The 14,162-nt window shown below is 36.9% G+C and overlaps 2 protein-coding genes and 1 long non-coding RNA gene across 3 annotated transcripts; 2 read left to right on the top strand and 1 right to left on the bottom strand.

The window, feature by feature from the left end:
• The first annotated feature begins 1,138 nt into the window (after positions 1-1,138).
• Positions 1,139-3,775, top strand: LOC131003983 (receptor-like protein 7). The gene has a single exon (XM_057930555.1). The coding sequence runs from the start codon at positions 1,139-1,141 to the stop codon at positions 3,773-3,775; it is 2,637 nt and encodes an 878-aa protein (XP_057786538.1).
• A 1,309-nt stretch (positions 3,776-5,084) lies between these two features.
• On the bottom strand, positions 5,085-6,544 carry LOC131003973 (F-box protein CPR1-like). The gene is made up of 2 exons (XM_057930547.1): positions 5,877-6,544; positions 5,085-5,759 (listed from the first exon to the last, which is right to left on the bottom strand). The coding sequence occupies exons 1-2, from the start codon at positions 6,406-6,408 to the stop codon at positions 5,305-5,307; spliced, it is 987 nt and encodes a 328-aa protein (XP_057786530.1). The 5' UTR covers positions 6,409-6,544; the 3' UTR covers positions 5,085-5,304.
• Positions 6,545-8,355: 1,811 nt separating this feature from the next.
• On the top strand, positions 8,356-9,372 carry LOC131003967 (uncharacterized). Its single transcript, XR_009094871.1, has 3 exons — positions 8,356-8,595; positions 9,040-9,090; positions 9,327-9,372. It is a non-coding gene; the product is annotated as an uncharacterized LOC131003967 (long non-coding RNA).
• The last annotated feature ends 4,790 nt before the right edge of the window (positions 9,373-14,162 follow it).

Here is a 14,162-nt window from a genome sequence, read left to right as displayed (position 1 = left end):
TAGGCCTACATGATTGGAATTTAGAGAAATAGAACTGATATGTGTGGCTTTAACGTGGTCTACCAAGTTGACCGAGGTCTTTCAAAGTTCAAAGCGCTATCTTAAGTCAACTATTTAGTCTTCTTCCCCATATGTTTCAAAAAAAAAAAAAAAAAATCTTCTTCTCACCACTTACACAAGTATATCAATGGCAATTTCTTTAATTCCCCACTTTTTTTTGTTTTCCACAAGTATATCAATGCGGATTGGCCTACTTGTGGACTATATATGCACAAACAATTGACTTTGTAACAACTATTAAGTCAACACACTACATTACATAAGGTGGGAGACAACGACTTTAAAATAAAATAATAATAATAATAATAATAATAAAATAAAAATAGCTGCAAATGTGACTTTAGATTTATTTTTCCTAATTGACTTATTTATGGCTAGTCATAATGTGACAGGATTTATTGTTAATTTTTAGGCGGCCTAGTGCACGGTAGTACACAGTAAATTGTGTATACAATAAATTATAGGGCATACGATCTCATTCGATCCTAGTGATAGTTTTTTCGTTAATCTTTGTGGCCGTGAATTGGTAGAGTTTTTCTTTAATTTGAAGTACTTACTTTTAGATTCTCAATCGATGAAGTTCCAATGTTCCAATAAAAATACCTATATGGTCCATTTTAATCCCAAGCTTGTACTTATTCTTTATTTTATTATATCTTTTTTTAGAATAATAAGAAATTACAAAAAAAATAGCTAAAATGTAATTAAATTTCTTTTTATGTAAAGGTGTTACTATGGGAGATAGTGTTTAAAAACGTGTGGTGGAGGAGTGAAGTTTGGATCTCACATTAATAAATTGTATTGTGAGGTAGTGTTTAAAAATGAAAAAAAAAACATTTTTTGTGGACATAATAAAATGACAAAAAGGGAACATTGATCGTAGTCGGAGGGTGTAAATAAAAAATTTCTCATGACGTGGTGTTCATAAAATCATTATAAGTGAAATAAGAGTTCCCACTAAACTGCAATAGTCTTTCTAGTGGCTTTATTTAAAGCCACTTGCACATATCTCATACCAGCTGCAAGTTTGTTGAAAACACAATACAATCATCAATTAATTAATAGCCTCTTCATCACAATGCTTCCAAAGTTGTTCTTCATCATTATTTCTACACTAATTTCCTCCTTCATCTTCACTCATTCTTACACCCAATGTCTTCACCATCAGAGAAACTTGTTGCTTCAACTCAAGGATGAGTTCAGCTTCAATTCTTATCTTTCAACTAAATTGGTGCGATGGAATGAAAGTGATGAGTGCTGCAAGTGGCACGGTGTGGAATGTGATGCTGCTGGCTACGTCGTCAGTTTGCAGCTCGATGATGAGTCTATTTCTGGTGGAATCGCGGATTCATCGAGTCTCTTCAAACTTGTGCATCTGCAGAAGCTAAATCTAGCCTACAATAATTTCAACTTCATTCCCATTCCGAAAGGTATTCACAATCTCACCTATTTGACACACTTGAATTTATCCTATGCTGATTTTGGAGGGCAGGTTCCCGCTGAGATTTCTTCCTTGAGGAGGTTGGTTAGTCTCGATATCTCCTATGATTATAGAATATCTGTGAAACTGGAGATGCTTGTCCAAAATCTAATAGGGCTTCGAGAGCTCTATCTTGATTATGTAAATGTTACTTCCTCTCATGAGAGAAGAAAATGGAGCCTCATTATATCAGCATATTTACCCAACCTCACCACGTTGAGCTTGCGTGGTTGTGGTTTGTCTGGGCCTTTAGCTAAGTCCTTTTGGCAACTCCATTCCCTTTCCATCCTTCGACTAGATTTTAACGACGATCTTGAAATAGAACCTCCAGACTTGTTCGCCAATTTTCCAAGTTTAACCACTTTGTCTCTTCCTGGCTGCGGTTTGAAGGGTTCGATTCCATCCACCTTTGCTAACCTAACCAAGCTGATTCATGTCGATTTATCATACAACTTATTCACAGGCTCACTTTCTTCTACGCTGTTTGAATATCTTTCCAATCTTGTTTATTTGCATCTGAGGAGTAATTCATTCTCTGGTGATATTCCCCACTCTCTCCTTGCTCTCCCTTCATTGTTGGAACTTGATCTAAGCAACAATCAGTTTAATGGCACTTTGCAACTGGACAACTTTCCAAGTCTTGCAAATCTAACCCGACTTGATCTATCTCACAATAGATTGTCAGTAGATGTTGGCAACGTCAATTCGACTTCATATGGAAATCTCCAACTGAAAGCATTAGGACTAGCTTCTTGTAACTTGTCCCATTTTCCTAATTTCATCAAACATTTGGATATGGAAGAAGTGGACTTCTCAAACAATCGGATTGGTGGGGAGATACCTAGTTGGATTTGGGGAACACATCTCTGGTATTTGAATCTTAGTTTCAATCTTCTAACAGATTTGCAAAAGCCTTACCATATCCCTGCTTCGCTTGAATACCTATACTTGCACTCTAACCAGCTCAATGGTGAGTTGCACCTTACCATTGCCCCCGCGTCTCAACTCTCACACTTGTCTCTTGCTACTAACAGTTTAAGTGGATCAATTCCAACCTCCCTTTGCAGTGCCACTCAACTCCTTCTTCTTAACTTGTCTGGCAATAAATTAAGTGGCAGCATTCCACCTTGCCTACTTGAAAACATTAGTAGCATCAATTTGAGGCAAAACAGCATAGGCGGTCGCATCCCTGATAACTTTTCTCAGGATTGTAAGCTACAATATTTGGATCTTAACAACAATAGTTTACACGGGAAAATCCCAAAGTCCCTTCAAAATTGCAGGTGGTTGGAGTTGTTGAACGTTGGGAACAACAGCATCAACGACACTTTCCCATGCATGCTATCATCCACCTTGTGGGGTCTTGTTTTGAGTTCCAACAAATTCCATGGAGAAGTTACATGTCACACGAGCTGGCCACTGCTTCAAATTGTAGATATATCATCAAATAATTTCAGTGGATGTCTGCAATCAATAAACTTCTCTAGTTGGAGATCAATGGCGTTCAACAACATTAATAGCTACCTCCCACTGTCCATCTCTACCGTAACACTTACCATTAAAGGGCAGTTCGTTGAGCTTGATAAGATTTGGGCAGGCTTGGGCACCATTGATTTCTCGTGCAATAATTTCGGAGGAGAGATACCAAATGCTATTGGTGATCTTACCTCACTTTATCTTCTCAACTTCTCCCACAATGCCCTCAATGGAAGCATCCCAAACTCATTTGGTCAGCTGAGGAATCTTGAATCACTCGACCTCTCTGGAAACCGACTACCAGGGCTGATACCAGTGGAGCTTGCAGGGCTCACATTCCTTTCATTTTTGAATCTGTCCTACAATAAGCTGGTTGGAAAGATTCCAAATGGTCGTCAGTTACAAACATTTTTAGCTGATTCCTTCAAAGGAAATCCGGGGTTGTGTGGTTTCAATCTCAACATAAGCTGCAGTAATAGTGATGGCGGTGATCATTTGTCGCCACAAGAAGATGAAAATGTGGGAGAGAAGAGGGAGATCGAGTGGGAGTATGTATCTTCTGCGCTTGGATATGTTGTGGGATTAGGAAGCATTGCGTGGACGCTTTTAAGCAGCAGAAGCTTCAGAGAAAGATATTTCGAGAAAATAGAAGAGATTGTTGACAAGATATTGTACGAGAGAGCGAGGAAAAGAAGGCACGAAAGAAGAAGAAGAAGAGTAGAGATGAGGAATGAGGTTAGGAGACAGCAGAGAAGTTGATGATATACAATTTAGATACTTAAATAAATAAGGCTGTTTAGAGTTAAAGGTGAGTGTGAAGTTTTTTGTTTTGCTCTTTTTTTTGTTTTTGGACGTGTAATTTTCAAAATGACTAGAATTGTAAAGTTGATAGTGATCTATAGTCTTGAGTATCTTAAAACTCTCTCTCTCGCGCAACAACTTGTCAGTTGATGCAAGCAGCAACACTAGTTCAAATTGGTCTACACTTTTTCTGATAATATTATTCAGATTTAAATTTAAAAATTTAAAGGAAAACACTTTAATAATTTAAATCGTTTGTGTAAAGTGTGAAAACAAATTGAGTAGGCTAGATTAGTTATTGATCCCTATTTGTGGAATTTACAAAATATAGATCTATATTAATTTCAAACATTTGGAAAATAATATATTGAGTGTTTGTTTACTTTGCATGATTTTGAATATTTTTATTTTTTATAGTATGATTTCTTTAATCTCACTCTTTAAGTGGAATATAAATCACACAAAATCAACTCAAATAAACGAAATTATCAAGAGGCTTGAGATATTCGAAAGTTCCACATTCATCTCCATCTGCACGTCCAAGCTGTTGAACTGTGGATTCTCCTGCTACTGCTGTGTCGTGCTAGCTGCCCACATCTGCAGCTTCATACACAAACATATCACAAATTGCAAATATAAACATCAAACAATTGATCAAAGCCGAAGAAGAGGAGGACTAAATAATCCCTCATCTTCGTCTTTAACAGAGTTTAAAGATCAAATATGAGATCAAAAATTTCCCACCTTTCTCATATACTCTAACCAACTGAGTGTGCTGCTATGTTCTTCACCATAATTCAAGTTATTCCACCGACAACTAGAAAATAGAACTCATTGAACAGAGTAAACTGTTCGTTACCATCATCCAAACTGTTCCACAGACAACTACAGAATAGAGCTCATTGAAAAGAGTAAACTAATTGTACCTCCAAACAAAGCCCCGCTGTATGCTGAGCTCAAGAGGCGAGAAAGATGCGTAGAAGTGGACATCGTACGTGCACCACATGATATATATTTCACGCCTTCCAAATACAGAAACTAGCCTACATCATCCTCATCAATAATGGGCTTTGCTAACATTGATAGAGGAGGCATGAAAAAGAGGGTGTGCTGCACAAGCTCAACACTTTGAAACAAGTTATTGAAATACATGTTTGGTGTTGAAGCCTAAACCTTGCATAATTAATTGCAATTATCCTTTTTTATTTTACTTTTTAATTAATTGCAATTATTTCATATAACAGATATCACTGCATAAATGCATATATAACAAACAACAATCTCAATGATTCATTGATCACAAAAAACATAGGTAATCCCTCAAACTATACAAGCAGGAGCAGCATCATTGCCACTAAGAAATGTACCAAAAGGAACTATAATATATATAGGATAGTTTCCTTGATCTAAATGATATGCTTAATTACTAACTCAATCTTCAAACATACATTTAGCTGATGGTAGCATTATGAGAATGAAGCAAACAATCAGAATGAGATTACATTCTCCACACCTAAACCTAAAGTTTTGAGTGAAACAAAGGTGCGAGTGAAAAGCCCACACTCGACCCAGTCAGAGGCCCTCTCTGCACCAAACAAATCAACCCTTTGCATAGTTTTAGTCTTGTTAGAGTAGTAGAAATGGCGCCTTGGAGAGTAAGCTCGCATGAATAGGTCGCCATTTTCGAAAACTTTGATGGGATCAACCCACCTCATGCTACCATCAAGTCGGATCACATATTCCATGCTCCAAGATTCGTCCACTCCATATTCCTTCATAATCCATATAGTAAGCTCGCATCGCCCACCATCATTTTCATATCCGTATTCGGATGCTACCTTGCAAAACCATAGGCAACCGTTCAAAGCAGAAATGGACGTTCCTTTTGTGAAGGGAAATCTTCGAGCATGATAAGGAGGAGCTTTAAAGAAGCTAAAACATTCTGTTTCAAGATCAAAGCAAGAAATCCATGATGACGCTTCTCTACTCATGTATGCTATCCAATGGAGATTTCCATTAACAAATGCACCTGAACCATAATAGGTCATATGCGGATTACCTTCAAGGCGTCTCCGTGATCCTGTTCCAAGAGTGTATACATAGCAATCCGGTTTATCATCACAGTGCTTAGAGTGAAAACAGACCGCCTTGTATCGGCCACTGATTTTGCTTGCCCCAAATCCATGAGCAGATAGGTCTGAAATACGCAGATCCAGCTTAATGACTTCACGAGTGATCGGATTACACACACAAAGCACATCAAGAGGCAGCCTTAGAACAAGCAAACCATTATTATAACTGTATATATTTGCTGGGCCGTAAGGGAAATCATAGTTGGTGAGTGGATGGAGATGGAGATGGAGATCGAGCTCGCCTTCGAATTCCAAAACATTCAACCCACCTGAAAACCCCAAAACAACGAGGGCGGGGGCGGATCTGGCAAAATGAGACTTGGCAAATGCATCAAACTCCAGCAGATGGAGCCATCGCTTGCAAACACATTTGCTTATTGGAATGCTTACAACAGGTAGTCTTAAGAAGATCTCGGTGATGATTTCTGGTGGTAGATTTTTGAATAAATCTGGATTCATTTTGGTAGATTTTATCACATGCGGTTTCAGAAGAAATCAATATGAAATATTGATAGAAGCAATGGCCTACGTTAACAAATACAACGGCAACGGCAAGCTTCAATAGCCACATGACAGCATCGCCTACAATAATGCGGTGATTTCCAGCCGCAAGTGTTTCTACGGTTTAAAATATGGAGAAATACAACAATTATGCGTATGAAATCTCATAGAAGATCAAACAAGAAATGAGTTTTACGAATCTCTATGGAAATAGTGAGAATACATATGAAAGTATAATTTTCATTTATTAAAAACGTCATTATAATATATAATTTATTTTCATATTGAAAGTATCATTTAGATATCATTTATAAAGTACTAGCAGTGAGAACGTGCCATGCACGTTTAACACATGCGATATTATACAATGAAAATAAATATATAGGTATTATTATATAGTTTTGAATATTTTTATTAATTAATTGTATTTATTAAATTGACTTTAATTAAAATTTTAGAAAGGAATCAATGAAACTATTAATGAATAAATTTAAATGTAAGAAAGTAATATTTAAAATATATGCCTAAATAAAAATGCAAAAATATCTATGAAAAACATCCTAAATTAGTAAGACGAATTTTAAAATTTTTATTGTTTGTAAACAGAAAGACTTCAAAGTATATTTTTTTTTCACACACTTAAATCGAAAAGTTTAAAACTACAATTTATCAAATTAGTAAAATTAATTTTAAACATTATAATTAATAGAGATACATTGTTCATCATTGGAGATAATATCGCCCGCAGTTATGATTTTTGCTAATAAAGTAGAAGTAGAAACAAAATTTGTATTACGAACTAAACACTGTGGGATCAATCTTTTTAATGTTTTGATGTCAACCTGTTTCGTTTATTGGAAAAAGAAGATATTGCAATGGATGGTAACATTCGTAATAATGTTTTATTATGTGCTTGTCATCGGAATGAGCATGAACTACAATATCCCGCTTCAATGAAATATTTTTATTATTTCCCTCAACCCATATAGCTGCAACTTGATCTACATATGGAGAATTATATATTCGTTGATCTAAGTTGACATCTTTAGAAATATGAACCTGAACATCGTCCATTGAAGGATAATCTTTCAATCTTCGAAAGAATTTTGCATACAAGTTGACCTCTAAAATTTCCATGAGCATATTTACAAGTGCTTCTGGCAAAATTTGATTTTGCATTATATATGTTAATTTTGTTCTCAATTTCACTTCGTGTGTCATAAAAGTATAGTTGAAAAAACGCTGGAGATGTATATTGTGGAATCAATCCACGAAGATCATGATAAATTATTCCTTGTGCTAAAAAAGAATAAACTCTCCGTCTTGCAGATGCGAGTTCTTTATCCAATTTAACATCGAACAAAGTAAATGAGAATATACTATTATACGCACGAATATTCCTGCTGAAACTCCGGAGAAACTTCAAAAAATACAAGTTTAATGACTAATAATTTTTCTAAAAAAATTGTTGTAAGAGACAATAGAATTAAATAGATCAAATTGTTAATTGAAAAATTAAATATATATATATATAGGGTGAAAACACATCTTTTTGTAAAAACTAAAAACGGCTAAAATGTATGAATTCTATGTAGAACAAGTATGAATTAGCTGTGTAACTGTATGAATTGCAAAATTCATACGTGTTCTACATAGAATTCAGTCGAACTCAGGACCTTTCGCAATTCATACAGTTACACAGCTAATTCATACGTGTTCTACATAGAATTCAGCCGTTTTTAGTTTTTACAAAAAGATGTGTTTTTATTATAGCTCCACTCTATATATATATATACATATATATATATATATAGGGTCAAGTTAAACAAAGAATGACCCTATGTATAGAGAATAGAGAATAAATCTCATCCCTAGATTTTAATAGATCATGCGGTTGATATATAATCTGCCGAAAATTTTAATTTAGCAATTAATCTGTTCTTAATTCGTTTTTAATTGAATTAAGGGTAGTTGGGTAAAAACTCATTATAGTAAATAAGGTAGTTTCGGATTTTACTCCTATCTACCGTCTTGAAGAAGTTTTGAACAGTCACCAAAAATTCACTTCATCTTCCACGATTCTCACGGTAGCTAGGGTTTCTCCCGGTTTGCTTTGAGCAGACGGCGACGGCGGCGCCTATCCAGGTAGGATTTCTTTGATCTAAAATAAGGCTGATTTTTTCCCCAATTCGTTTCGATTTTTCGAACAATATAATACAGGGTTTTGAACGGAACTTTTCTCTGATCTTCTCTCTCGAATCGCCGGCAACTTGTTCTAAAATCTAAAAGAATTTTTGGGTCGAATAATAGAGGTTTTGGGTTTTATGATTTGAACAATTCATTATCCCTAAATATCGAAAAACTTTTGAGAATAATAGAAGTCGTCGACAGAGTATAAAATGTTTTGGGTTTTATGACTGAATTTTTGGTTCGAATATAAAAGGTTTTGGCCTTTATACTATTTGATTAAAGAATTGTAGGTGTTGGTTGATATGTACATATGCAAAAAAATGGTCCCCCACTGATGAATATACTTTAATTCGTTTTTGTTGTTATTCACCTTTAACTTTTGTTGTTATTCTGTTGTAGGTATTTTGAATACAATGGCTCGTACGAAGGGTAAAGGAAAGGCTGTCGATGGTAAAGTTTTGGTTCATTTGCTATTCTCCTCCAGTTCGTTTTTTGTTCATTTTCTAATCTGCTCATGTTCGTTTTAGGTGTTGGGATGTGAATTATATTTTTATTCTATTTGATTAAAGAATTGTAGGTGTTGGTTGATATGTACATATGCAAAAAAATGGTCCCCCACTGATGAATATACTTTAATTTGTTTTTGTTGTTATTCACCTTTAACTTTTGTGGTTATTCTGTTGTAGGTATTTTGAATACAATGGCTCGTACGAAGGGTAAAGGAAAGGCTGTTGTCACGACCGGACCTAATTAAGGATAATTAAGCCGGGAAACCGTGACTAATGGAGGGAGATTAGAAGCGGGGTAGAAAGGGGATAATCAAACAAGGAAGGATCGCATTTCATCATTGTTAACAAAAGGAATATTTATAATATAACGGAGGTTTCGTCGTATAGACTCAAATAACTAGTAAGTTCGGATAACTCCGACTTAGCCAAAATAACATAACACTTCTGAGTACGCAGCGGAATAAGGTTCTGAATACATGTATGAAGACATGTATCCCTAGAGTTCATTAATACATAATAAGACAAAAGAGTCCCGCTCGTCACTTCATCACCATCGGCAGCTACTCAACCTGCACATTTAGAAATATATGCAGGGCTGAGTACAAAAGTACTCAGTGGGCACGTTTGCCTAAGTATAAAAATACATGCTTCAAAACTGTAAATTGTCATGCCATCATAAACAGTACAGCAAGGGAGTTTTTCGCTAAAAGGCCCAAGCTTACTAAATTCATTTGTGATTCTTAAAGTTCGACTGCAGTCTAAGTTCTCTTGTAATCTATCATATCTGGAACTGTGTGCCGGAGAGTTGGCCACCTCTCACGGTCACTTGACCGGCCAACCCGCTAGATGACTCACGGTCACTGGTGTACACTAGCCCTGGCAGGATAGCTATCAACTGCTCAGGACCCGAATTCGATTGCATCATTGGCAAAGCCAAAGCAGATAGATATCATACTAAAATTTAAACATTTTATGGCAAGACAATACTTGAAATAACTTTAACTCAAAGATTTTATCATGAAATAACTTGCTTGAACGTAACATTTAAACTCATTTGATATATATGAAAGTAATGCCCACCTGATAGAAACTTTCTGTGGTACAGTAGCTCCTTGTCTGATTATTAATCTCGTGCTTGACCTTTATTACGAGAATATAAATAAGATACTGCTCGAGCAAAATCCTCAAATAATGAGAATATGAAATTAACGATGCATGATCCTCTTATGCATGAATTATTATTCTAAAATAATAACCGGGAAATTTCTATTGTTAATCCAGGCTATTAGATTTAAACAAAAGCTAAGTCTCGTCTCATGAAGCCGGATAATTAACTAAAATTAATCCGTTCTCTGCAGGGTGTTCTACTCCACCGATTAAATAAACCCCGCTCCTCGTAGTCGATAGAAACGAATAAATAAATACTTCGACTTACTCGCTTTTATCCTCGTAAAACTCAATCGGGCTTAACAACTAGGAGAAAGTACTGTTGTAGGTTTAAATAATTAAAAAGGCTCGACATAAGGCCATGCGCCTAATAATTAATATGAACGGCCCAATTGAAATAATTCATTGGCTTAAGTAATTAAATAAATCTTGACCCAAATGAATAAATAATCTAATAGTTGGGCTCAACTAAATGAAGTATGCTAGGCCCGGCTGTAATTAATAATTCAGCCCAATTGAAATGAAATAATAAAGGCTCATCTGAATAAATAAATAAGGCCCAACTGAATAAAATAACTGGGCTTGATTTAATGAAAATTCAGCTCGTTCCGAAACCAATTAAAGGTGGCCCAATCATAAAAATAAAACAAGGCCCAATTGAATATAACAACAAAGCCCAATAATCAGTTAAGTGAAAGAGGCCCATTAAAAAGTTAGGCCCAACTGAATTTCTCTCATTTCTCAAAACAATCGGCCCTCTTTTTCAATAATCAGTCGAGCTCTCTCTCGAATCAGTCAAGGTCTCTCTCTCTTGATTCAGTCGACATCCGACGCCGCCGCTTCCTTCTCCGGCTGTTCGAGCTGCCGGCGTCCAATCGTAGACCGCGCCGCCTCCTTTCCCTAAAACCCCTCTTGCTGACAGTTCGTCCAAGGCGAGGAGAGCGAGCCCTAATTCACAAATTGAAGGTCGCCGTCGCCGCTGCAATTGGGTGTCCGACGAACGGCCGTCGTCTGCGTCTCTGAGGCCGCCGCCTTCGCTCGTCCTCCCTCCTTCCTTGATTTAATGGGAAATCCCCAGGTGAGGAGCCCTAATTCTCTCAAATCTGGAAGCGTCGCCGTCGCGGTTCTCTGGCCATCAATCGACGGCCGACGTCGTTTCGTCCTCTCCTCCGAGCCATTCACGTCCCGACTCAGATGTCAAGGTGGGCAAGGAGTCGAGCCCTGCTTCTTTTTTGCCTCTGCCGCCATGGTTCTGCCGCCATCTCCCCCGCCCATTTCAATCGGCGGTTCAGCGTCGTTGCTCCATTCGCGATGCTGCTGTTGCTGTAACACGATTTCCGCCGAGGCAGTAAGAGCTGCGGCCATCGTCGCCGTAGTCTTGGCTCGACCGAACAGGCAGCCAGCTTCATTTCCCTAAGCTAAGTTCTGAATCTCCGTCTCCTTTCTCTTCGTTGCGTGATTGAGTTTCGAATCGAACATAAATTCCCTCGAGTAAGAATTTAGTACTTAGCACTCTACGTGTGTGTGAGCATGCTGTAGCAGGGCTAAACTCTATTTATGAGCTAAGGTGTTCTCTTTCTTTTTGTCTGTGAAGCAATACTTATGCTATGGAATTCTACATGAATGAACTGATCATGCTCTGGTGCGAATGCTTGCTAGAATAGATATTCGAAATAGAATTAATACCTTGGGAATGACTGTTGGTTGGCTGATTGCCGTTGAGTTTAACGAACTGGAATGATTGAACTGAACTGAAATAAATGTTCTTTCCATTAATGTAGGTGAAATCTTGGAGGAGTTGAAGAGAGTTAAAGAAGTTTACCTCCTCGCAGAGAATGTATGAAGGCCCCTGCTGTCCTGAACTTTCTAAGTGTGGAATGGAAACAAAATGGAGATTAATAGCTGATGAAGTTTGGAACAAAATGAAGGTGTTCGGGTGTGAAATGCACACTTGTTTTAGTCAAAATGTGCAAACTGGCTGGAGTCAAAAAGATACAAATAGGCGGTGGAGCATGCTAAGGAATAGGGGAGGGTGTAGTGGCAGGGGAATTGGAACAGTTGTTGAAAAGAAAGGAAAAAAATGTAGCTGCAGTAGATGTTCCTTGCAGCACACACGTTTTATCCTTCTCATTCTTTTCTTTCTTTTCCTTTTTCTTTAAGTGCTAGATAGTGAATAGTAGTGTAGAAATGATTGTTGATGGTATTTGTTGGAGAGCATGCGTGTAGTATGCAATAGAGTAGGAAAGAGGACTATGATTGTAAGTGTTTGAAAGTCTTGAGGTGACAAATAGAATCCCATAGTAGTTTTTGTATCAATTGAGAATCTGTAAATCTAAATTTTTTTTTTCGGATTCTACTTATCTTTATAAAGCCTCTGCGAATTAAAATATCTAATTTAACTCGCTCTATTAGTCGGGATTAAATCCACGACTGAGTAAAGTAATAGATAGAAATAATATTTCGATTACAAATAAAATAATAACTCGACTTCGCTAAGTCAATTATCATTCTGAAATAAATCATTGACTACTCAATAATTCAATCGTGGTCATCTCAGGTAATGGCATCTAATTCAGAACTCTGAGCTGAATTAACTGAATATTAATCACTGGATTAAATCAACTAAAAGATGTAAAAATAAATATTGCATTTGTTGCTCTTAATCATAAAATAAAATAGCGGGCTACTACATACTACCCCTCTTAACAAAAATTTCGTCTCGAAATTTGCATATCATTGCAAAAAGGTTCTGGGTACTCTCTCATCTTAATTTCTGTCAGACTATCTCAATCATCTCATTCATCTTGTCTGATCCTAAAATTCTCCTTTCACCTATTTTATCTCAGTAGAGTGGTGATCTATTTTTTTTTCTTCCATGCATTACCTCATAAGGCGCCATATTGATTGTTGCCTGATAACTATTATTGTAGGCAAACTCAATCGATGACATCACTGTTCATCACTTTCACCTTTGCTTTGTACTACTTTTAACGTGTCTTCGTGAGTCTGAATTATTCTCTCAACCATCTATATGTTTGTGGGCAAAAGGTGGTACTGAAATTTAACCCTGTGCCTAATTTCTTCTACAAGTTCATACATAATCTGGATGTAAACTTCGAATCTCAGTCCAAAGTGATTGACACGAGCATACCGTGGAGCGCACAATTTCTCAAACATATAATTGGCCTAACTTGTCTGATCCGTATGTGATCGGTATTAATATAAAACGAGCTCATTTCGCAAGTCGCTCCACTATTACCCAGATGGCAGCACTCCCTCTTTTCGACTTCGTAAACTAGTCACGACATCTGTTGCAAAGTGCTCTAACTTCCATTATGAAATCTCCAATGGTTGTAATTTTTCATATGGTCTATGGTGCAAAGCCTTCACTCGTTGGCATGCTAGGCATCTCTCAACAAGTGTAGCTATATCTTTCCATCGGAATTCTTCTTTCAAGTCTTTGTACATTTTATGCTTCCCGGGTGGCCAGTATATGGCGTGTCATGAGCTTCGTTCATTATCTCATCTGTGAATTGTTCATCGTGTGAACACACACAATCTTTGATCAACATCAACGCATTATCCACGTCTCATGATATGTTTCCTAATCTTATTGCTAAACGTATTTTCTCCAAGGTCTCATTCCCATTTTTTTTTTCAGCTTTCCTAAAAAGTTGGGTGTTATTACCTTCGTGGCAATAATCCCTTCTACAGATTCTAGTGGTTGAACCACTTCTAAATTCATTCTACTAAAATCTTTCATGGGTTCCTCTTCCTTAGTGAGGGGAGATCCCAACTTAAGTTGAGTCTTACGACTCAAGGCATCAACTACCATGTTAGCTTTGT

The sequence above is a fragment of the Salvia miltiorrhiza genome, unplaced genomic scaffold (assembly GCF_028751815.1).
Source record: "Salvia miltiorrhiza cultivar Shanhuang (shh) unplaced genomic scaffold, IMPLAD_Smil_shh original_scaffold_302, whole genome shotgun sequence".
NCBI lineage: Eukaryota > Viridiplantae > Streptophyta > Magnoliopsida > Lamiales > Lamiaceae > Salvia > Salvia miltiorrhiza.
Note: the sequence above shows the minus strand (reverse complement) of the source record. Positions and strands in the feature narration are given on the sequence as shown.